Source organism: Lepisma saccharinum, chromosome 3, assembly GCF_977018435.1.
Source record: "Lepisma saccharinum chromosome 3, izLepSacc3.1, whole genome shotgun sequence".
Lineage (NCBI taxonomy): Eukaryota > Metazoa > Arthropoda > Insecta > Zygentoma > Lepismatidae > Lepisma > Lepisma saccharinum.
Genome location: NC_139231.1, coordinates 116,429,955 through 116,456,093, shown reverse-complemented (window position 1 = coordinate 116,456,093; position 26,139 = coordinate 116,429,955). Strand labels below are relative to the sequence as shown.

Below are 26,139 nucleotides of genomic sequence, written 5' to 3'. Positions count from 1 at the left end.
TCATAGGAGTGTGTGGAGAAAGGACCCAACACATGTTTCATCTAAGTCATATTGTAGGTGATGCGATCAGCTCCATGCCACATTTAACACCCTCCACAGGTACTCCATGATTAGAGGCTACATGTTCTCCAGAACAGCTTCATACAGAAGCATTATCAGAAAAATTCCCACCTGAGATGAGATAACTTATCTCAGGAATCAAACCTGGGTTTCCCATGTGGCAGTGAGACAGCCTACTGACCAGGCCACTGCTGCTCATGGTGAGGTGTACATCCCAATCAAATCCCCATTTAGTAAAATATGCAAGATATTAAACTTGTTCAGAAATAGGTGATTAAAATCCACTTTTTAATACTGATTGCATAAGTAATATTAGTATGTGGTATCTTTAAGAGAGCTTCATGCAACATTAACATTGGAATCATGTATATTTATATTTTGCCATTTTGCATGAAAGTACAGTAACAGCAATTTCTTTTTTGTTGTCCCTTAGGCTATGTAAGGAGAAACTTAATACAAATCATCAGAATGAAGACTTTAGTATGTTTCCTCATGTAGCAAATAACTCAGAAGCAGGTAAGCCGCTAATTTTTTCTTAATTTTGTCTACTTTGGCAATGGCTACACTGAAGTCTTGTTTTTAGGTTTATCATGAAAGTAGTAATTTTCTGGTTGTAAGTTACAAGTAAAGTAAACCACTTTTATTTGACAGAGCCAGTCTTGATTTTATTTCATCCCATGAGAATGCAAATGTTCTATCTCCAAATTGTAAATAAATCGAGATATTTTGGCTGTAGTTTATTTAGGTTGTAATTGTTACATCTATGCTATTGTCTGATGCCTCCATACAACCAATATTGATACATTGCGAGCCTTTTTGGTCCATGTGCAGAATTTGGAAGCAGCCACGAGACTGCAAACTCCAACAGCCAATGAAACCTTACAGCAATTTCCTCAACTACCACAAATGCCACAAGTATGAGATAAATCACTTGCATTCTAACCACAGTCACTTGTGGGAGCTGCTTAGCAGTAGTAGTGGTCTTCGGTTCTTACTTTTGTTGTTAACAGACAAAAAAATTGAATAATAGTGGAATCAAAGTAGTTGATTAATTTCCCAAAATATGAATTATTCATTTTACTTTGCTACCAAATGATGAATTTACAATAAAATTGTTATATCTCCATCTTGTTTCCAGAATGCAGTGTTATATGTGATAGATAGAACACTGGCTCTCTCAAATCAAAGGTAGTGTTGCATGCAATCTGTTGCTCTATCTGAAACTTCAATTATTAATTACAGCGTAAATACCTAACCAGACAACTACTTCTTTTTAGAGAGGCTTCAATGTATCAGCCTTTGCAATGTAACAAACTTTCAACGCAATAATGACAAAGATCCAAGAAATATATTATTTGAACAAGTGTTCTCGGGTTACCAGCGAGGTTAAGTCGATGTTGGATTCCAATGTTTCGAGTGCATAGATTGCTCTCATCATCTCGTCATGTGTGTGCACTGGAAACCTTGAAAGCCAACATTGACTTACCTGGCTGGTAATTCGAGAACACTTGTTCGAATCACGTCGCCAGGAAAGCTACAAATATATCATGTCAAACTTTAAAGAGCTTTTCTGAAAAAATGAAAAATAGGAAATAGAACACCTACATTCTCAGTGGACAATTTACATAGATCTTTTTTCCATTCCTTTGTGAACATTTTGAACTATATTATTGTAATGCCCTAGATTTCATTGTGAAAGAATGAAAAAGCAAATGTGGCAACTGGTAGCACCATGGTTGCATACATGCATGAAACAAACTGCTTTTTTAAGAGTAAGGGAGGGGGGAGAGAGTGAGGAATTGTGTGAAAGTATGTGTGTGTGTGTAGAGTGAGTCAGTCAGAAGTCCCTTAAGACACCCTATAGTGTGAAAAAGAGTAAGCTGGATACACTCGCGCAGAACATTTTACAACTTAGCAGGTGTGATAGTATTGCAAGCAGCAACTATGCAATCTCTCAGTTGTTCAGCATCACGGATTTTCACTGCATATACCATTGCCTTCACATGTCCCGCAAGAGAAAAGTCCAGCAGGGTTAGACCCAGGAAACATGCTGGCTATTCAACAGGTTCCCATCTACCAATCCATGCACCTTGAACTTGATCATGAAGCAACTGTATCAAAAAGTTCCCATAGTGTGGTGGTGCTCCATTCTGTTAAAAAGAAACTCTGAATGGAAAATATGTTCATGTAACAAATCCAAGTAGCCAGAATTTAAGGTTCTGTCAAATAATTTGCATCCATTCAAATAAAACTATAAATTTATCCTGAAAGTAAATGTTCAAGATTAGTGTGTTTTATTCTTTTCCCAACAGAAATAAATTATGTGCTTTATCTACACTTACAAATAACAGGTATTTTTGTGAGTTGTAAATGCGTCTGTTTGTGGTAATAGGTGATCTTTTGTTGCTTCAGCATCGTTTAATGTAGACAATGCATCATCGAGTTACACTCTCCATCCAACACCCAGCAGCAGCTCTGGCATGAAAGTTGTCCCTCATCCTCATCCTCCAAGCAGCTCAGGCACTGAAAGGAGCATTCAAAAGTAAGTTTGTCATGAATTGATATGTAAATGTAGTGCTCAATTCTACCTTTGTGTTGTTATTTTTATAGGTGTAAACATATAATTCATAAATCATGCTTTTGTAAAGCAATTTTATAAATACCCAATTGCAATCAACTGGTTACATATATTAATAAAAAAGGTTAATTAACGATCCATGTTCTTCAAGGAATATTTACAATTTTATATCAGTAGAAAGTTTTTTTTCCCCTTGTATGTATGTATTGTAGAAATATTTATCTTGTAGTTTGCGGTTCTTACACGCACATAAAAGTTGAATGAAGGTAGTTTGTGTTCTCCCGAAATGTTATTATTTAAAAAATAAATAAATGTGTTGTAAGAACTGTAAATTACGAGAGAAATAATACTGGTTATTCACTATAGGTAAAATTTTATGTCAATACTTTATCAGCAGGAAACGGATTTATAAGTAAATACATATTTATGTATTATCTTTGTGCAGCATGGCATATAGACTCAAAAAATTCAGTTTGTATTTTCCATATTTGTACATATATTATTTTTTGGCTCATATTTTTACATATTTTTTTCTATATGTCAGGACAGTTCTCAACATATACTCCATATTCGCACAATATCTATGTTTGACTGAAACAGTTAGGTGAATTTCTTGCTAATAACTGACAAAGTTCAAAGCAACATTAAATAAACAAAAGTTTACCACCTTTTTCATACCTTTGAATTGCGTTAATTACAAGTTTTATGTCATTCGAATAATATTTTGTTTTTCAATTTTACACCTCCCAACTGTTTCCTTTTGCTATTGTAAAACACTTGAAATTCTTGTTTATTTACAATTGTATTCAAACAATAGAGATTGAGGGCTCAAGCATCGTATCCTAGTTGTTACAAACCTTATTTTGGCAACGTTGGAAGAGAATCCCAAGTCGAGCATCCCAGTGCTAACCTCACCCTCACTATACTATTTGCGCACCGACAGTAGCACCAGAAGCAACAATTTTGTGACACACATACAGGATTCGCATCTAGTTTCTCTTCCCGACAGTCACGGTAATAGTTACAATCCCGAGACTGTACTTTATGTAGCTCGTGTAGTGTCTTATATTATTAAACAGGTAAATTTTTACCATTTGAAGTTCATATTTGACTCCATATTTTGGTGAAAATAACTAAGTATGTATTTACATTGTTAACACGTTTTTACTACATATAAATATGTTCCCTGTTTATCAGTATAAATAAATTTGTTGCTATCGTGATTTTTTTTGTTGATAAATCCTGGCACATTAAGGTTAGTTTATTTTCTATCTTAAACCAGTTGTCTATGACATCATAAATATTACTATCACCTGATTGTATTATGTGGTCAAATGGACGCATGGGAAAGAATTTCAGTTTGTTGCTTTAATTTTGGACATTAATATAGTTTACCCCTCATGTGATAAATTATTATAGCCAGCCTCTATGGTGGTGTGGTTAGCGCAGCATGTTATGAAGCCATGGGTAATAAGTTTGAATCCTGGGTAAGGCATTGTGTTTGTTCAGGCATCTATTTCATCAGTTCGTTATTTATCCCAATCATAGCAATTGATGTAGTGATGTAGAAGAGTGACCAAGTAAACAAAATATAAGTAAATAATTTTGTTGGCAAGGAGCATAAACTATTCATTATTAGAAGTAAATATATTATTTGGAATAATATAATATCAATATTGTGGTGATAAATAAATGTAATTTGTTTATTGATACAAATATTACACACAACAAAAGGCAAAGTTTCACAAGCTTCTCATTCGTATCTTCAGGCCATGGAGTTATAAAAAACAACTAGTAATAAATGATGAATGTATTATTGAGAATTTCCATAAGGATATCTGCTCATTTGTGTTAAATTGTTACACCATTGGTAAGTGTTAAGTCTGTACTTTACTGTTATTTGCAAGAAATTCTTTCTCTGTTGGTAAATGTTCACTTTGGGCCATTGTTAAGCTTACATTTTCCAGAAAATATATATTATACCTGAAAGATGTGTATATTGGATAAAATGAGAAGGAAATACAGGGCAATGGAAATCTTTAAGTTTGTGCAATTGCATCTTCAGATGTAGGTAAAAGATTGTGGAAATGGAAGTATTTGTTGGACAGATACAGTTGACATGGACAAGCCTGGCAAGACAACCACGTCATATCTATATTTGCCCTGGACCAGGCAACCTTGCAGATCCAACACTTATTTCCATTTCTGCATCTTTTACTCGCATATGAAGATGTGGCCTGCAGCCATGAAAATTGAAGTATTTTCAGTGTCTGATGTGTGTTTCGTATTTCCTTCTCATTGTATATAAGTGTGTACGTTTGTGTGTGTGTGCTTGCTTGTTCTGATTATCAAACTTTCATTTTATTTTCCCCCTCAGGACTGATTCTTCGAAGGGTAATGGCATGTGTGATGACTACCGGGACACTGTATATTCTGAAGTGGCAGCTCTAATTTCAGTGAACGAAACATGCCCGCAATATCTTATTGAAATGTTTCGTAAACTTCAGTTGATAAGCTGTGATCCTCTTAGACAACGTGCGCTTCGATCTATTCATAACATTATAAGCAGGTACATGGAAGACAACACGTCACAGTGCTCTGCTGCGAACCAGTTGCCCCAGGTATATATGTGAGTTTGTGTGTGTATGCGTGTTTACAAATTGATAACATAACACATAACAGTGGAAGTAAAGTTACTTTCCCTCCCTCCCCCCTCATTTTGTTCACTTTCCTGCGTATTGTATCCCTTTCTTTTACTTTCTTGCAATTCTACAGGCTTCTGATTAAGTTTTCATTTCTCTGAAGCTTTTGCAATTTGCCTTTTAAGTGATTTGTTAATTATTTACATTTGCAATTTTAAAGGCCAGCAGTTAAGAAAGTAAGGACAAAATTGCTTGAATGTACTTTTTTTAACCACTTTTTCTTTTAATTAATTTTGCTTCATAGCTGGTCAGTGCACGTAGGATAGTTTCAAATGTGGATATAATTTTTTGCCAGCAACCATTAACAGGAATAATTTTTACCTTCATTTTTTTTCTTTCAGAATGAAGACTCTGCAATGGTAGGAGATCCGACACCATGTGGTAGCATAATTTCATCAGATGAGGATTGTATTAAGGTAATATATAGTTAATAATAAATTACGGTGACATAACAAGCAATATTCTGGGACAGTAAAATTTATACTGTATTCTAGTTTTACACATTTTTTTTATTATTTCTTTTTAGCATTCTCCATTTTATTACATTTGAAAGACAGTAAGCGATGAAATAAGATCTCATCTGATATTTCATAAATATTGCAGCATTTGTCTGAAATGTATTAGCATTGAATAATGATAGTTATTTCTATATGTTGGGATATTTGATATTGTTTTGTTTAAATACCCACATATTATATTCAAACCATGTTCTGTTTTGTAATATTGTAAATGTTTCCATATTTTTTTCACAGCAAGAGGAAGTAATTATTCATCGAGCTCAGGGGTACCAGAACGCAACACATCAAGCTTGTAGCATTCCAGAAAGCAGCCACCAGTCCTTTCTGAACTCTGGGCAGGGCCACAGAAGTCTTCCCGATCTTTCGTGTGGAGCTAGTAGCCAAGAACAACCTGAGACTTCACAAGATAAAGATATGCAGGTAAAGATGAAGAGAAATATTCCAATATTTATATATATTTGGAAGTTGAAATATAATTAATTAAAAAGTGTCCGGCCAATTGTATTACTAATAATATTATCAAACTACATTCATTAATAATAATAATACAAATTATCCAAATTTCAACAAAAAATGGTAAAGGAAAAGGAAGATGATATTTTATGTTGCCTGTGATTTAACTTTTAATCATAGTTAATTTTGAGATGTCTGTTATTCTGCATTAATTAAAATTTTCAGTCTGTAGATACAATGCATGTTTGTATATTTAGGAGGGGGCAGCAGCACTTCTGTCGTCACAGTCGTCTCCCATCTCAAGGCCTCAGGGTTTGCCACGGAATGCTGTGTGGAACATCAAGGGAAGCTCCAAGGCCGGGAGCAAGGGTCCAACCATCATCAATGGAAAGGCGTTAGTAAGTTCTTTTGAGCTTCATATCTGATAGTTTTTCATTTTTGTTCTTCTTTTCTTTTCACGCACACTAATTTTTTGTATGAGTGGATGTTCTGTTTGTGTTATGATAGTCTTGAAATTTCATTATTTTACTTATTGACAATTCTTTTCAAAACATTGAAATTAATGTTCATTAGATGCACTTTTAATAGTTTAATAAACTAAAACTAAACTCCATGATGAAACAGCCATCTAAGGGCCAGGCCTACCACAGTGGCATTTTGATTAGGTGAGCATGGTCAGCACATTGAGTGTCATCACCACTGTTTTCTGGGTCTTGCTACCTGAGCCCACTACTTCTTCTTTACAAGTAGCACCCCACTTGTTATCACGATGCTGGGTCAATGCTGTAATTCTGGAATTGAACCCAGGACCACTTGCACCAAAGGTGAGAGTGCTTACTGTTTGGCTTCATGGGATCCCCTTCTTTTATTTTAATACCTCGTAAATAAAAAAAAATATTCATTTGTAATGTTTTTATGACTAAATTAGTCTGAACTAAGGATGAAGGACCTCGCATCCCCACGTCTATCAATATTTTTAGCTATGAAATGATCATTGTATGTGTATAGGATATATTTTCCTGTAGTTTACGGTTATTACAAGCATAAGAAAACAGTTTTTCGTTGTGAAGGGAACGTGTGTTCTCCTGAAATGTCACAATGAAAAACTGTTTTCTTATGCTTGTAATAACCGTAAACTACAGGAAAATAATTCTACATACAAGAAAAACTAGTATAGGATATAATTTTATGAAAAGTAAATAGAACATTCTGATTATATATGTATGTTATTTTTGCAGTTGACAGGTACTGGTCGAACTAAAATGGATTCCGAAGTGCAGACAGTTCTAATGGAGTTGCTGCCCTTTTTGAAGGCTCATTTGGACGAAACATGTTCACCTACATTGTTGTCTGCAGTGCGAAGACTGATACTTCAGTTGATACCTCCAGTAGCATCTTCTTCCCCAAACTCAGGTGGTCCTCAACGTCTCAGTAGTTTTTTCCAAAGTCAGTTGGATGCCTTGTTAGAAGATGCCCTTCATAAATTCCAAGGATGTCGGTGCGTATGTGTATAAATTATATTCAATAAGTATAGAAGTTCGTTTTTATTTATTCAAATATAAAAATGAATGAGTTAAGATAAGTTATTTATATATATTAGGGATGACCAAATGTAGATATTTGCCCATAAATTACCAAAATAAAATTTGCCAATTCAATATTAAATTGCAAATGTTCCTTGAACATTCAACATAAGTGGGTCACTAACCTCCTTTTTTAATGTATGTAACAGATGACTGTCCTAAGATTTAACTTCTGAAAATAAATTGCAAATTTAGACATATACTTTACAGACAGCAGGACATATGAATTTATATGTTGATTATAAAAATATTAATAAAATGACACAATTTCACACTAAATTTCAGGCTGTTTATAGATATATTCAGATAGGCTAATTGGGACTGGGCTCTATATATACATATAGGCTAATTGGGACTGGGCCTACAGTTTAAAGAGGGATCTAAACAACTATGTCCCTCCACCGAATATAGAACCCTGGCCCCTTGATTCTAAGGTGACGGTGTTCCCACTATGCCAGCTGGGAGACACACTATTGGTTGTTAGAAGAGTAAACTTTATGTAGGGGCAAAAGCCACCTTTTTTATTCTGGGTGGTTCCCACTGACCTGGATATCCTTAAAATTTTGAAAAAATTGGGGAAATGAAGCTATGAATGAAAAATGTGCAAATGACACAAAAATTAAGTACTTGCCAGAATTAGGAATGAAAATCCACTTTTTTCTCAAAATTACTATTTGTGAGAATTCCACATAAAAATATTTTTATGATATATTTCTGTTAATTTATTTTGTATTGTGTTAAATGGTGTATTTGTTTCTGTAGATTACGAGATGTTTGTGAGGAACTTCTTGCAATTGTTGCTGAAGTGCTGCTAAGTGAGCTAACCTTTTTGAAGCTTGTGGACACAGTTGGTCGTAACCAGCAGCCTCCTGGACAACAGGTACAGAATCAACTTTAAAGTTTTAGATACATGGCATGTCAGCATATGTAGTCTTACAAGTCATACAAAATTGTAGACGGTACCAAAAAATGTGGTTCTGTAACGAAGCTTGTCTAAAACTGTGTGTGGTATGGATAGGGGGGAGGGGGTGACGTGTAGTGATTTCTTATTAAATGTATATATTAGGGATGGGCCGATATGAAATTTTGACCAATACCGATAAAGTGCCAGTATAAATTTCAAAGAACCTGAATGGATCGGATCATTAACCTTCTTAATAAATGTGTGTTTCGAGGTGATTGCAGTGCAAAAGAAGCTGCATATTTAGACAGTTACTTCTTTAGAAAGTAGAGCATGGAGATTATCCATAAAAATTACGTAATTTTGCACTAAATTGTAATACATTTGTAGTAGGGATGGGACATATTAATCGGTACTCTATCGGTATCAGCCGATATAGGCATATTGGTTTATTGGTAAAATTACCGATTATTTTACCGATCTGATATATCGATAAATATCTCATAATTTAGTTCAAAATTCTGCCATTTTGTTGTAATTTTTATGGATTATCTCCATGCCGTACTTTATAAAAAAGTAAATGTCTAAATATGCAGCTTCATTTGCACTGCAGTCACCTTGAAACACATATTTATTAAGGAGGTCAATGAAACTTTCAGGTTCTTCAAGGACCATTTCTAATTGTATATCGGATCGGTTGTTGGTATCGGTAAATTTTATATTGGCACTTTATCGGTATTGGCCAAAATTTAATAGTGCTCCTTCCCTAATTTGTAGATATATCGGAACGGTAAAATAATCAGTAATTTTACTGATAAACCGATACACCGATATGCCCATATCAGCTGTTACTGATATATATATCATATGCATTATTTATGTTCACACACACACACACAACACAATGCTTTGTATTATTGTTATTATTTTCTTTGATACGATTTTTTTATAAAATTTGACTTGAAAATTCAGAATTATACTTGAATTTTATCTGCCAACCTCCTTGGCAAAGTGGTTAGCACAGCACACTATGATGCCAGAAGTCCTGAGTTTGAATTATGTCCTGTGCATGGGTGTTCTTTATGAGCGTCCCTTCATCATATCATCATTCATCCTCTTCATTGCCAAGGGCCAAAAGTGACAGAAAAACAAAGTTGAATTTTAAAAAATCAAATTAATTTGAATTTTATTTGGGTCATAAAGTAGCCACTCTATCATGACAATACTTATTAGCTACTGTATTGTTTGCAGGCTGCAGTTGAAGAAGGACCAAAAAATGTACCTGTTGAGACAGTACATGCTGCTGATTCCGATGTTGGGCTTCCGGCTCCTAGTTCATCTGCAGTTCCCAAAATAAGCCAGTTGGATGATTTAAGTCAGGTTTCTAAAGATGTTCCTGTAAGTATTATTAATTTTTCATAATTTCTAGGATATATTTTGCATTCTCTTTACTTTATGTGCATGTGACTGTGATGGGTAATCCCTTAGTAAAAACCTCATATTTAAAATTGTATTTTACAAATAGAGTATGCATGACTTAATTAATATGTCTTATATTCAAAGAACAGTAATAAAAGAGCTGGCTAAGTAGTGGAGCCTTTAGGTAGTCAACTTTCGTTCTTGCCTTCGAAGTTCATGTATTAAAGTCCCATCCTGGACATGGATGTTTTTATGAGTCTCCATTGATCAGTTTCATCCGATAATCATTTATCCTGATCATTATAATTATCCAAAAGGGACAGAAATGCAAAGTAAAATAACAAAGATACAAAATACAACATAACTAAAATGCACAATACTACACTTAAGTTGCAGGATATTTATACACATATTGGATTGGTGAAATTATTGGCAGTTTTATTGATAATATGAAATACTGAAAAGCTGTGTTTGTCTGGTCTTTAATGAATTATAGTTAATTAACTCCATTCCTAATAGTATACGTTTAGAAGAATGTAGTATTATTTGAAGCAAAAATTATAGTTAAAATTTCAACCTCTGTTTCAGGGAAATTTTTCACTATTGGAAAACTGAAAATGTCTGCAATCTCCTCACTAAAGCAGTTAGTTCTACATTGCATTGCATGTAGGTGTCTATTTTCACCAATCTATCCAAATGCTGGAACTGATATTTGGACACTTCAGCAGTTGAAGTTAATTGTGAATAATTATTTAATATTTAACTAAAACCAAACCTTATGGTGTCAATAGATTGGAGCTTTGTTCCCAAGCAATCATGAATTATTTGCAAAAAGCAAAATGTAGTTCCATTTTCTGTCCATAATTGTCACATCGAAATTATTCAATATTAGTAGGGACATGCATATTTTGTTTTTGACGAAAACACGAAATGTGAAATAACACATCATACTGTTAATTTTTCATGTTTTTGAAAGGGTGAGGTGCATTTTCCTACCATGTTTTGTCACAAAATGATGCGAAATGAACTGCAAAATGCAAAATAAACTCTTAAACACTAAATTAAAGGTTTATTTGCTGATGTGACACCTTCTGAGGTTTGAATTATCCTGTGAGTTATGTAAATGCAAATAACAGAAAATTGAATAATTCTGCTCTAGGTATTTGAGAAACGAAAGTGGACTCTTTTTGCACAGGAATAGACTTAATACTCAGATAAGTCTATAAATGTGCTATTAGAAGTGAAATGTTAATTTTGTGTAATGAGTATAGTCTTTAAATATAATTTAGGTTTTTATTCACCATTCTAACACCGATATGAGATTTTGTATACCACTTTTGATCCCAAAATATGCCAGTACCGAAATCTTGGTATGTCATTCACCATAAATATGTGGCTCTGATAATTAGTAATGCTCAGGTAAACGTTATGTAATAATTATGTCCTTGGTGGTTTTCTTTTGTCCTAATTATATCTTTCTCCATGATAGAACCCAACACCAGATGAAATGTTGGAAGAGCAAGGTGCCGTGGGACCACACATTCTTCTACCTAGCAGTGTTCAGCAATCTCCACTTGCCCCATCGGAGCCTCGGTTGAACTCAAGTCAGGGATCTTCTTCGTCTGTGAGAAATAGGTGGCCGGCAACCAAAAATGGAGCAAACATGGTGAGAATGGTCTGCATTTATATGTAAAGTATTTCTGATATGTAAATCATACCAAGCAACAATACATTTTTTGACAATACAGGTTTTGCATATAAGCTTGTATATACAGGGTGTTCAATCTAAAATGTGCCATCACTTAAATATATTGTGAATGAATTAATGAGTTAAAATGGGTGCTTCAGCACGTATGTCTATTTTGCACCCTTCATGCTATATAGGGATAGAACCTGTTGTCTAATATCTTACTTAACTAGTTTAATAAAGGGATGTAGAAGCACCTTGGAAGAAGTTAAAAATGCAAGGTTATAAAACGACCTGTACAAAACACATGCATAGAGTGGATTATTTAGCTTTATTTTACTTTCCTTTTCTGCCACTTTTGGCTAATTGCGGAGATGAGATGAATGGTGATGAGATGAAATTGATGAAAGGACAATTACAAAAATGCATGTAGATAACACCATAAAAACTCCACAGGAGATTATGTGGCCGAGTCCAAATGCCAGAGCCTCATTAATCTGCATAATGCAGTCTAGTGTGTACTATGTAAAAGAGACGTTGACATTCGGGTGTCTTGAAAATGGATCACCCCTTACATTCCCCCACACAAGACACACACAGCACATTAAAGAGGTAAGAAGACTTTATAATACTAAATCAGAGAAAGTGCAAATGACATGTGCTTCTCAAGAAATCTAAAATCATTAGTTAAAACCAGTACTTTATTTTTGGTGATACTTGATACCGGCACCTTTTTACAGGTTGTTATTTATGAACGTAACTGCAATGTTCCGAGTAGTTCTTGTGATGAACACAAGGACAAATCAACTTGAAGAGTACCAGAACCTTTCTTCCCAGAAAAAAAGCGCTTGTTGAAACTGTCATCTTGGATGACAAGGAGTTGGGAACATGAAAAGTGTGTCTGAGGACATAAAAATCTGCACATGCACAGCTGAGCGAAGGGTTCACCAAATAACCATGAGTGAGACAGCTGAGTGAAAAGTACATATTCTCTACAGAGGAGTTGGTATGGTGGGCTTGAGAGCGCAGAGCTCATTACCTCATCCCACTTTTCCTGTCAGATGTCAAAAAGGAATGAATGAAACAAAGACATTCTGAAGCCAGCACATTGCCATCTGCATTAGCAGGCTTGGCAAACTAAATAAATTTACATGCTCGATATATTTTTAGACTGATCATCCTGTATAAAATTAAGATATGTATGTACACACACACCATCATCATCTTTGTTTGTGTACTTTGTGTAAGTTTTTGTTGTTTCCTTCCAGTTTGATATGTATAAAAAAGGCAAAACAAAGATGGTGTTGGCATTGTGCAGCAATGTAGCCTGGTGAGGAAGAAATATGGTAGAGACAATGGTTGGACATGAATGCACTTTCACTAGAATTTGACTGTATGGTAGTGGTGGGTGGGATAAAAATATCAGATTGGCACTCATTAATCCCTAATTTTTATACAAAGAAGTGGATTTGCAACTGTGTTTGCACCACGAATGTAGGTAAAGGTACATTTTTTCTGCAGAGCTACGATGCTGAAACAGAAGCAGAAGTACTGGGCTGCAATGGGGACCTTGCAGAAGCAGACCAGTCGCATGAAGACAGGGACCAGAGTGAGGTGTGGGGTGTTGACCTAAGTGCTGGATTGGACGGCTCTTCACTCGAACACAGAGTGGAATTAGAAGATCCTCTTGAACCACAAGACTCATTTGCTGAAGGAATCGTATATGAACAGAACAGCCAAGCGGAAGGTATTGGAGCTCTGGAAGACAGTTCTTCAGAAGCAGCTGAGGTATGAATGCATTAATTTTGTATTCGTTCCTTTAATGATTGACAAGTACTAACATTTGTAGGACAAAGCCACAGACTACTAATTGACCAACAATAAAATTAAAGTAATTTCTTAAAGGTTCGCATAACCGCAGCTTGCAAATTATTAAGTAAAAATACAAGTTTTGCGTGTGGTCTAAAGGGATGTTCTTCTACACATGTAGAACAAGACCAGTGCTGCAGGCATTGGGCAGTGATGTGCATTGCTAACACAAGATAACTGATGTCCATGATCTCATTGGATAACCCTGAAGAAGAAACTGACAACAGATTCAAAACATCAGTTTTAGAAAAGAACAACACATAGTAAAACTTGTATTTTTTATTTAATAACAATAAAATTGGTAACTTGACAAGTTTTTTTTATTTAACGTGCACGTCCCCCGTATATTGCCACTGGTTATAAACATATAATTCATATGCACTAATTGTAAAGTAATTGTGTGATTAAGCAGTTTCTATTTCAAAACAAAAACCATTGCTATTACTTGGTTCAGATGTTAACCCCTAAGGGCAGTTTGACTTAAAGCGTACTGACCTACACGTTTCTACCATGGGCGGTTTGACATACACCATACGTCCCCATCATGGCTCTAAATGAATGCCTGTTCTGTGCCATCTATTGGCACAGAAAGAAGCGAATTTTCTTCTGCTTGCTAGTGAGACTATTTTACTGCCACCTAGTGTCATTTTGCGAAAATATTTCGAAAGTTACTTTTATTTGTCCCTTGTGGTAGTTGTTCGTAAAAAAGGGTGGCGGGGAACAGTGGATTGAAGGGTCTTGTGAGCGATAAAATTCGTGAAATTATTGAAGAAAGTGACGACGATTCATCCTCTAGATTATTGTCAGGTAGTAAGGAAAGTGATTTAGACTTGATACATGCTTCAAGGTGTTTCGCACAAAATTGGACTTCTAAGGGCAAAAGAAGAATGAAACAGGAACTGATACTCAGGCAAAGTAACAACATAATGTGAGTGCTGACTATTCAATATTATACATTACTAAATTATTGTATTGTATTATTGTATTTATACTTTCTGAACAATGTTCGCAGGTTTAATAAACCCATGGATATGTACTTTACTTATGTTGAAAGTTTCAATTGAATTGCATTAGTGGTTCCGAAGATTCAGCATTTTAAACAATGTTGTGCCAATGTATACCGTGTTTCTGAGTTTAAAATTACTGCCCAGCCGCTAGTCTTCTGGGTATTAAAATTCCAGCCTTAGGGGTTAAGGAGAGTTCTTGAAGGAACATTCTCAATTTTATGTCTGATTGGTAGAATATTAATCATCAGTAAATAAATAATCAATAAATTTTATATTGGTACATATTGGCATCCATCCCTACAATTTAGTTTTGATTCAATATTTGTTACAGTTGCTCATATGAGTGAATTTACTGCCAGTAAAAACTTGATATCAGAACATTCACAATTTTGTACACATATTGAAAGAAATGTGGATAGAGACTAATTTGTGTTGATGTAATTTTAATATATTGCTGACTATACTAATTCTTATTTTTTCATTTAACAGGATGAATTGGTTAAAATCGAGGAACGGATAGGTGCAGTTTGCAGTGTAGGGTTACAAAATAAGACTGAGGTAGGTTGCATTCCTATAGGGGAATAAAGCCTTAAACTTTTGCCCAAGTGTATTAGCCTTAAAATCACAAATGTGACGATTACTTTTTGTAGCATTTTGTATGTGTGTGTCAATTAAATGTATGTATGTATGTATGTATGTTTATATCTGCATGTATGTGTGAGTAAGTCAAAAAAATTGAGATGGAAGCGCAGTTAAATATAAAAATCAGTTAAATTGTGTACACTCACTAAATGATATAAAGAATATTATCTAGCAGCAGATCTGACAGTAGAAAACTTCTTACGTCATGTGCCGGCAACATATTTGTTAAAAACAATAAAACACTCACTTTATGAGTTCTTCCAAGTGTTTTTTATCGTGCTGTTTGTGTTGTTTTATTGTTTTTAACAAAAGTTATATGATCATTGAAGTTAGAGTGTACTCTTCAATGCCTGGGTTTGTAACTGCACTCAATCTTCTATATCAAAGTATTTCTTGATAATTTTTTTGTTTTTAAGTCCACTTTGTGCACAGTAAGGCTAATCGGGACTGGACCTACAGTTTAAAGTAGGATCCGAACCACTATGTGCTTCCACCAGTGTATCAGACCCAGGACCCCTTGATTACAAGTTGCAAAGTAGTTCTTAAATATGTCCATAACAACTAATGCATTACAGTAGAACTCCGATGTTATGTTCCCTGGTTTTAAATGTTCACTCATTTCAAGTTTTTTCACCTTGGTGTCCTGAATGACATGTAAATCTACTGCAGTACAAAATAATCAATAATTCAAACACAAAGGTGTTTTTCATTTCTTTGAGGTGACATTTTGTGTTAATTTCCTAGGATTTTCTTAAGCACAAAACTACCAAGGTGAACACATTCACAGTCACTGTAAGACATCTCAGAAGATCATGAATGTGTATGCAACCTTATTAATCTACTATAAGCCTTAAATATTAATTAAATTAGAATTTGCACCAGTTTCTTAATATTACATAAGGAAAACCACATTACTATGTACAAAGCAGATCAAGAAAGGGATGCAAAAGTTTAAGAGAAAATGGAATTAAGGCACCTGCTGTATAATGAATGAGTGAATATTGTACAGTGTATTAACTTTTACTACTAGGAACTCCCATGAAACCAGGGTTCACACTGACTTGGAAATCCTTGAAAAGTCAACAGAATTTAAAAGCCAGGGAAATTATTATTATTATAGTGGAACCTCGATTTTATGTTTTTCATGGACTGAAACTATAAAATCTTAAAGTGGTTGGAAAATGTAAAATCAAGGAAAATTGCACAACATTTTGCTATGTTGGGACCATCAAGATTGAATGTATACTTTGGGAAAATGTAAACTTCGCAAAGATAAAATCGGGATTCCACTGTATTCCTAGAATTAGAGGACTAAAACAAATTTCACTTTTGTTTTTACTAGAACTAATTTCCATGTGGAGTATTCCATATATAATGTGTCATTTGCTTCATAACAGGATGAAGTATGGGAAGTGGAACAGGACAGGGAACTAGGTCTGGACCAGGTTCCAACTCGTCTTTCATCATCATTTCATGCTGAAGATGAAGGGAACAACTCCATAGTGAATAATGTTCATGCTCAGATGAGCCCTGAGAGTGAGCTTAACCATGATTCGATGGCAGTACCACAACCAGGTATGAGTAATGTATTTTTCTTTCGTAGGTATATTAGGGATTGGACACATGAATTGGTATCAGCCAATAATTATCGATAATTTTGCCAATCCAGTATATCTGTACATAGCATGAAATGTTATTGTTTTTGTGTGTATTAACATGTAATGTAGAACTGAGTCAACACCACTTTGATGTGACACCCTTATTGATACACATTAATATTGATGCCAATACTTTAAAATTGAAAAGTTTTTTATTTAAGTAGTTCAGGATATTTATAAATTTTAATACTGTATGTAGTTCATCATTTAGATCTGTTGCATATATATCACCCAGAGTTTTGATTTAAAATATTTATAATATCATTTAAACTAAAATACATGCAATACATGGTGCAATAGCCCACTAAGGGCCATGGCATGCATTGGGTGATACATGGTCAGCGTATCGAGTCCCATCGACACTTTTTTTCGGGCTTTCATGACTCGAGTCATTTTGGGGTCTTCCACTGGGAATCGAACCTGGGACCACTTGCACCAAAGGCAAGAGCTCTAACCATTTGTCCATGTGGTAGCCCTTATAATTTCATGTGATGTAATAATTAATCACAATACAGGGTGTCTACCAATCAAGAATGTCAAGAAAAAGTCAAGAAATTATTCCTCTGGTCAAGAATTTTTCTATTTTTTTCAGTATGGTTAATTTACGTTGTTCTATACCTGTACTGGGATTTGATGAAATTGAATATTTGGAAATATAAAATTGGCTGTTGCTAGGTGCGCTGTTGTTAACTGTGTATCTGGGTTTGTGTCGTCTGCTATTCTTGTATGCGTGAAGGTTTGTAAAAATATTAAATAAGTTAATGTGGCCATTTCCCACCATGATGAAGTCTGAAGCATTAATTTTTACATGCATTAATAATTAAAGCAAGTCTAAATCTCTTGTTAAAGTACAACTTCACTTTTCATCTTAACCTGCCTTGTGGAAGTTTTTTTTTTATTGAATAAAAATATATATTTTTCTTAATTAGCAACTATAACTAAGTAGGCGGTGATTAAATAAGTATTAAGAAAAGGAAAAAAAAGGTCAAGAAAACGTCAAGAATTTTGATATGTTATTTTGGTAGACACCAGCAATAAAATGTATCCCCACAGTGTTGTTACCAAGATATTAAAATTACGCAGTTTGCATAATTTCCAAGATATTTAAACTCAAAGGAAGTGGTGCCTGACATTTTTGTGAACCTCATGAGATTCCCGGAAAAAGATTGGCTGGTATCACTGATTAATTGTGAGCCAGTACTTTGTTATATATATAATATGTGATGTAATTCATGTGTCCCAATTGTGTAAGTTACTAAATATGCAGTTTCTTTTTCAAAGCAAATTCCATTGCAGGCATCTCATCACATTATCAGTATTGGCTCAGCGCCTTAATGAATATAAAACAGAAAATTATTGGTCATCCATTTTTTCAATAATTTTAAATGTAACTGCCGGCCTCTGTGGCAGAGTGGTTAGCACAGTGCACTACGATGCCCAGAGCAATGTCCTGGGTTCGAATCCCAGCCTGAGCATGGATGTTCTTCGTGATGTCCCTTCATCAATTTCATCATATCACGTTCATCCTCATTTTCGCAATTAGCCAAATGTGGCAGAAAAGCAAAGTAAAATAAACCAAACCAATCAGTCTATTTAGATTTAAACTCGCAACATTTCAAATGCATTAGAAGTTCATACAGTTTTTGTGTTTTGACAGAAACACCAGGGCCATGATGGTGAATGTGCTCCTGGATATAGCTCCGGGGCCTGTGGTGACCTGCAGGCAGACATCGTTGAAGTTTGTGTGAGTGGTGGCTGGTTGGGTGAGTGTTTACGGTAGTGTGCATAATGAGGAGAGTGACTTTTCGTTAACGAACCGATCCAGACGTGAAGTCAGGAAAAAATGGCTCTTTCCCAAATATTGTCTTCCTAATCCTGCCTAATTTCTAGAAACTAGCCTAAATAAGAAAACAAAGCCGCTAACCAGCACTTGGATCTCACAACTGGTAATTCTCACAAAAAAAAAAAAGAAACAATGCATTAGGGATCAACATCACAATTATGTATTTTATATTGGACATGGAGGTGGTTGTATTATAGAATTTAAACTGTTGAATTTTCAGGAAGTATTTTGCTTGCCGGTACAGTTAGGCATATAAAAGTTTTTATCAGGTGGTTTAAAAGAAGTAGTTATGTTTGTTCAGTTATTTTCTAAAAATACTCTTATGTTGGTGAATTTTTATTCATTATTATGGTATTCAGGAAAGATTGCTGAATATATATTTGAAAAATAATTAATCTCTTTTGTAAATGCAAATCTACAGGTAAGCTTATTTAGATACAGAATGAAGTTAAATTATTATTTTGTATAGCACACGTCGTAACAAAGTTGCACAGAAATTTAATAATTCATGTTCATTGTTAGCCTGACTTTACTTGTATATATGAACTGCAATACTTTTTGTGTAGTATTTGCAGTGAACATGCATGAAATTAATAAAAATATTTAAAATAAAATATTTTTTATTCAATATAAACTGCTATATATGTATGTGTGTTTTTCTACATCACCTTGTAAGGGGTTCTCAGTTGTTACTTGCTGGATGTAAGTTTTAACCTGAATTATCTTAATGTAGCCTTTACTATTGTTATTGAGGCTAAGGGGGTGGAGTATCATTTTCTAAGTGTAAGTGCAGAAACTGTGTGTGTGTGTGTGTATTTTTAGCAGTGTTTTAGGTGACTTCAATCCTTGAAACATTAGAAAGAACTACATGATACTGCTTGCTTGTAGTTAGTTATTTGCTATGCACATAATTTTTTTTCAATTTTTTTTTATTATTTTTTTGCAACATCTTGAAAAGCATGTATGTGTGTAGTGGAGGTTGCAGGCCATTCAAAGACAACCCCGGCCTTGCTAGGAATGATATCTCTAGCATTGGGATCACTGTGAATGAGACAATGTAGGATGTATGTGATTTTGTTGAGGTGGGAGTGGTATAGGGTGACAAGTACAGGGGGAGGTTGGTGGCAGGTTTCTGCATGGGGTGTATGAGGCAGCAGGGTATGTTTGTTTTGTGGCCAGAGTGGAAGGATATCCACAGTTTACCAAGGCTTAAAATGTAGGTGAAGGTTGTAGTTCTGTTGGGAGGTGGAGAAAGTGTTGAGATAATGCCTTTCTTGGGGTGGAGTGGGTGGGAGCTGGAGAAGTGTAAGTATTGCATTTGGTTGGTGCCTTATATGAGGGCTTCAGAGCACAAATGGCATAACTCCACTTTTTGTGGAAATGGAGTTATATTGCATAACTTAGAAATGTGAAGTATAAACATTTCAGTGCTAGAAGTAAGTTTTGAATTCTTACTCATAGAGGCACAACTGTGTTTGGTTTGTGCTTCAACAGCTGAACATAGTACTAACTTACTTAAATGTGTCTTTTACTGAAAACTGTCTTGAATGGAGTAGTGCCATTTGTGCTCTGAACCCATTCCATGTGGATAGATGTTTTGAATGACCTTCCTCAATGTGAATATCCACGTCCAGGAAGGTGGTTTGATTGTGTGAGTGGGTCCAGGTGAACTTCATTGAGCTGGATATAGTGGATCAAGGTATAGATCCACCAACCCTTCTGAAACCCTGGCGTGGGAGCAGTGGCGCTAGTGTCGATAGTTAAAGTTATGGGGAAGCCTGTAGTTCGCATATTTTCCGAGGTTTAAGATAGCTTGGTGGATCTATAAGGAGGGCTACACTCACATTATATATATATATATATATATATATATAACTCTATCTATCTATCTATCTATCTCTCTCTCTCTCTCTCTCTCTCTCTCTCTCCCCCTCCCTATCTCTCTCCCCCCTCCCCCCCCCCTTTCAACTGAAGATGCTCCCTACAGCCACGGAAATTTGAAGGGTTTCCTATTTCCTTCTCATTTGCCATTTAACCCTTCTGGCTCCTCATGTCTTGAATTTATTTTCCCTTTAAATATGTGGGATAGCCCCACCAGGTTCTTGTTGCATGGTACTGATTTTACCATTTATTTCAAACTACATAATCATTTATCTACAGTTTTACAAGCACAAAAACTACTATAGTACAAGCAAAATAAGCATACATTATACAGATATGTACATTAAAATGATTTATTCTTCTTATAATAGTACTTTTAACAATTAAAATAGAAAAATGCAATATCCATGGATCACTGGATGTTATCTTCAGTCTTTTTTCCTCAGTTCAGCACTAGATAGCTCATTGTATTCTAACCAGCTTTTCAATGTCGCTGGCATCGGAGGTTTTTGTTTATCTTTTCCAAGTAGTCCTTGCATCAGTTCTTCAACATTGAATTTGACAATGTTTTGCTTGCTGAGAACAACTGCTCGTACAAAGTTATCAGTCGTGATGAACTTCTGTTCAAGATAGAGTGCCTTTTCGTCCCAGTGTACAACCTGAAGAGAAAAATTACAATTGAAATAACGGTGAATCTTTTTATTTGCATATGCAGAAGGTTGTTTTGGATATATCCAAACGACACTGCCATCCGTGGGTTTGAGTTGGAGTGATGGTGTTGTGATTGAGCTATTTTATAATAATCATGATGAAAAACAAATATGTTCAACAGTCTGTTGGTGATCACAATTAGGGATGGGCTGATATGAAATTTTGACAAATAACGATAAAGTAGCTATATAAAATTTACCGATAACCGATTCGATATAAAATTAAAAATGGTCCTTGAAGAACCTGAAAGGTTCATTGACCTCCTTAATAAATGTATGTTTCAAGGTGACTGCTGTGAATAAGAAATTGCATATTTAGACATTTACTTTTTTAGAAATAGGCATGGAGATTATCTATAAAAATTACAACAAAATGGAAGAATTTTGCACTAAATTATCAGATATTTATTGTAAAGTAAAGTGCGCCCCTGTGCATAGCACCACCCCATGAAGGCGTATAGGGGGTGTGGGGGTAACGCCCCACACTTTCTTGATCCGGTCGTGAGTGGGGGTGATGTGATCAGCATCACGCCCCTGACCGCCTTTACCCCCCAGGGTTTCCCCCAGGTACCCATGTTATTCGACGCTGGGTGGGCGCCGGGGCCGCTTTCAGATATCGGTAAAATAGTCTGTAATTGTACCGATACACGGATATGCCTATATCAGCCAATACCGATGGAGTGCCGATTAATCAGTCCCATCCCTAATCACAATAGAGTTATTTTAGATTCCTCACATGCCATGTTGTACTCACGATGAAAGGTTATTAAACCTCTTTTGTATTTTATGTACAGAATGTATTTTATTTCATCTATCCATGTTTAATTTGCACTAAAGCATTCTAATCACTCAGAACGTTTCAGATGGTGCAGCTGTTGTTATCAGTGTATCGCAGGTGTCGGAGTGTTGTGCACGTAGCTCTCAAATGGCACCAAAAGTAAACCCTTATTAGGAAGGGAAGGGTACATCTTTCCCATGCACATTCCTCGTATGACGGAATAGTAAAACAGTGTCGGGAGAATGGTTTGACCATTGGGGAGAGATAGTGTCCTGGTGCACACAACAGTTTAGTTGGTAAACATTCACTCACAAAAGACACCTGTAATAGGACACCAGTGAAAGTATTGCCTGTTGTACTCCAAGAGATTGTGCAAATGGCATGCCAGGAAAATCCACCAGCTCAAAGTGAGATGGCAAGGAGGGTGCATATAGCTCCTTCCACTGTGAACATGACCATTCATAACCTTCTCAGGGTGCAGTATGCTTGTAAGACCCACGTGCACCACCTCCTCCTGTACCACATTACTGAAGGCAGGCTCAACTGCAGAAAACTATGAAAGATGCTTGGCAGGGTCCAATGAATTGTCGTCAATGAACGAAGCGTACATTTACATCACTGGCAGTTATCACATTCGGTGATTATGTACCTTAACACTGATTACAAGGAGCGCAGCAACTTCGTTCACTACTGGCAGGACACTTTTCACCAGATTCGGTGATGCAGGGAAGTTGCCATACGTAATGTGGACAGAAATGTGAAGGCGAATGCTGCCTACTTTGTCATCCATTTTGACCCCCCGTATTCTGTACCCTCATTTGTACAGAGAAGGCCTGAACAGGTGTGCATTAATATGGACAAGGCCTCAATCCATACTGCCCAAACATCCCTCCCTTTTTATCAGGAGATGGGTGGGAAACAGGAACCCCATTGGTGAAAAGCCCTGATGCCAGTTCAATGGATTTCTGTGCATTTGGACTCCTGAAACGACATCTGAATCATCACCGTCCACGCACTTTTCCTGCCCTTTGAAAAACCTGCAGAATGGAATGGGATAGGATTCCCATGCCCGTTCTCCAACGTAGTTTGATGTAAGACGATAGTCCACAATGCTGGTGGTCAGATAAGAACACAACTGGTGGTGGCAGCATGGCATTTCATGAGGCCAGTACACCTTGTAAGTAGTTCAGGTATATCCCAAACAACCTTCTGTGTATATATAGGGTGTCTCCATACAACACAGGCTAACTTTCAGTGTGTAGACAAAATCAAGGCTAACAACTTTTCTTAGTAACATTTTGCTCATTACAGCCTCATTTCAATACTATGAGCCCTTGAAAATTGACATTTTCTATTCATGTATACATGTATGCACTATAGATTCATGGTTGCCTCTGCCATTTATTTTTTTCTGTCAGATAACATTAAATTTTATGGAAACATTATTATGCCAAAAGAGGTACTGGCAAGGTTAATTTACATGGATTGAAAATTGTTTTTGAATAGGAATGAAATTTACATTATACCATACCTTCGTGTGTATCCTGTACAGGCTGAAAATTGGAACAATTCTTCTGAAGCGCAGTGTAGTTGCACCTTGCATAATGTTGCCGTACTTATCTTTCATTTGCTTGAAGAGGCCCGATCGAAAGTAGAAGTCAAATCTGGCAAAGTCCAATTCTCTGAGGAAGCGGGCATCGTTCATGTGATCAAATAGAAGATCTACATCATTTGTTGTGCAAAGACCTGTAAGAAAATGATGTGAAATGTTAAGTGTGAGTAACAACCAATAGTGTACTACATAAGCGAGGAAGTAAGTTACAGACTATTGAAATACAGTTAAGATATATTGGCAGGCTGTCTGCCAGTGTGGAAATGCCAGGGAAATGTACTTTTTTCTGGAAAAATCAATTTTTTTGTGGTAGTGCATAAAATAAATTTAATTTGTTTGTCAACAAAGTATACTTCATTTTAATATACTGGGTAATATCAGTCATTAGAGTAGAAATGGAAAATGGCTCATGTTTTGAATTCTTGATCATTTAGAAATCTACTACCATTAAGTGGCAATTCATATTTACCAAGGAGCTATATATATATATATAAACACTGGAGAGGGCCTAAATCAGTTTCCACATGCCCAAGCTGTGACCATTTGAAGACGCGGCAGCCACATCCTGAGTGGTCAAAACATTGAGTGTTATATGCACGAATACAGCCATAAAACAAAATGAACACCATATATTTCGTAAATAATTATTATATTACTGTTATTTGTTATATTTTGAAGTATAGGAAGTAGAATTTGCACGAAAAATTAGGGAAAATTCTGATTCGTTATGCCCATCCTTGTATCATAAGCAGTGTCGCACGTCTACACATAGCCAGTATAGATCAGAGCCCACCCAGGGACATGGGTGGGGAGGAGGAGTACGGCAACCCCGAGGCTCCGTGTTTCAGGGGTCCCCCACAGCAGATAAAAATATTTGTTCCTATGAGGTTTATTAAGAGTTTATGGGATGCTGGTGCTTCCAATTAAGCAACTAATCTGATGTTTTCGGACTACATGGATTGTTCTTACATTCTCGAAAATATCAAAATTACTGACACCATATTCTAATTAAAGTAAAGTGCTCCCCTGTGCTTTGCACCATGCCATGAAGGCGTATAGGGGGCGTAGAGTTAGGGCCCCACATTTTCTTGATCACGGCCGAAGGTGGGGGTGATGTGGTCAGCACCATGCCCCTGCCTTTACCCCTCAGAGTTTCCTCCAGGTACCCACTTTATACGACGCTGGGTGGGCACCGGAGCTGCTTGAATAGGTGGAAAAAAATCTTGGTTCTCCCTTGCTGGGGATCGAACCCGGGTCTCTTGCATGGTAATCAGATGCCCTAACGACTGAGCTAACGTGGCTAATTAAAGTACTACATAAAAATCGGATCCAAACATTTCAATCAAAAACAATATGTACTATTCGTGAATTCATAGAGTTTAAATATTATTCTATGTGAAACCATGTAAATTCACTTCAGCCTTAAAATTCAACGAAAAGAAAGCAAAAGAGAATTATGATAGAGAATGTTATTGGACATGATATAAATTGCCACTTTTATACGTAAATTATTTGTTTGATATTGAAATGAAAAGGGAGACTAATTTAGAAACTCAGCGTCCTATAATTCTTGATTTTAATCTTCAACGTGTTTATCTTATTGCTTCATGTAATGATACTAAATATGTATATAAATTAATTGTTTATTCATTATAATATTTTTTGCTTTTTTGATAATGTAGGACATCTGTACTTCAGACTAATTAACAAAAATCTGATTTTTCAGATCTCTAAAAAAAATTAATTAGAGGTCCAGCAAATATTGAATGCCCCAGGCCACACACCCATCAATGGCCGGCTCTGATGTGACTGACTATACATATGGAATACATGTAGCCAATGTAATCTATGTAGTAATGAAAAGAGGTGTAAGGGATGACCTTCCACATAGTATACCATGGACTGCATTTTGCAGACTAACGAGGCTCTGGCGACTGGCCCTATGGGCAGTATAATTCTGTATGTTGTCCTTTGTTTTGACCTTATGTGTGCCGAGTACCCCTTTACAGTCTCAGTTTTTAACCGAAGTCAGAATATTTTAATATTTTAGTTACCAGGTGTGCCGGTTAATAATTCTTAATTTCATCTCTGGATGGCGCTGGAAGCAACGGTTGGTGCACAGTCTCAACTGTTAACGTCAGTGTGTTGCCAGGACAGTACCTGTCAAAATGCCGTGGATGTGCAACCGAGTGCGAGTGATTGTGATATTGAGTTTGTGTGGGAAACATGTTGACCTTC

General features: G+C 35.8%; 2 protein-coding genes across 5 annotated transcripts in view; one reads left to right on the top strand and one right to left on the bottom strand.

The window, feature by feature from the left end:
- Positions 1 to 19,524, top strand: part of cmb (combover) — a 103,212-nt gene extending 83,688 nt beyond the window's left edge. For all 4 annotated transcript variants that reach the window (XM_083119238.1, XM_083119240.1, XM_083119237.1 and 1 more), the window contains 14 exons: positions 494 to 576; positions 2,473 to 2,602; positions 5,016 to 5,259; positions 5,682 to 5,756; positions 6,093 to 6,278; positions 6,569 to 6,709; positions 7,550 to 7,809; positions 8,657 to 8,774; positions 10,047 to 10,193; positions 11,704 to 11,880; positions 13,423 to 13,689; positions 15,267 to 15,335; positions 16,817 to 16,994; positions 18,735 to 19,524. In XM_083119238.1, the coding sequence (XP_082975364.1) occupies positions 494 to 576; positions 2,473 to 2,602; positions 5,016 to 5,259; positions 5,682 to 5,756; positions 6,093 to 6,278; positions 6,569 to 6,709; positions 7,550 to 7,809; positions 8,657 to 8,774; positions 10,047 to 10,193; positions 11,704 to 11,880; positions 13,423 to 13,689; positions 15,267 to 15,335; positions 16,817 to 16,994; positions 18,735 to 18,751 (2,092 nt within the window). In that variant the 3' untranslated portion in view covers positions 18,752 to 19,524. The remainder of the gene's footprint in view (positions 1 to 493; positions 577 to 2,472; positions 2,603 to 5,015; positions 5,260 to 5,681; positions 5,757 to 6,092; positions 6,279 to 6,568; positions 6,710 to 7,549; positions 7,810 to 8,656; positions 8,775 to 10,046; positions 10,194 to 11,703; positions 11,881 to 13,422; positions 13,690 to 15,266; positions 15,336 to 16,816; positions 16,995 to 18,734) is intronic.
- A 1,616-nt stretch (positions 19,525 to 21,140) lies between these two features.
- Positions 21,141 to 26,139, bottom strand: part of LOC145985974 (protein THEM6-like) — a 38,473-nt gene continuing 33,474 nt past the window's right edge. The window contains exons 2-3 of the mRNA XM_083120128.1: positions 23,821 to 24,035; positions 21,141 to 21,460 (exon numbers count right to left, since the gene is read on the bottom strand). Of these exons, the coding sequence (XP_082976254.1) occupies positions 21,230 to 21,460; positions 23,821 to 24,035 (446 nt within the window). The 3' untranslated portion in view covers positions 21,141 to 21,229. The remainder of the gene's footprint in view (positions 21,461 to 23,820; positions 24,036 to 26,139) is intronic.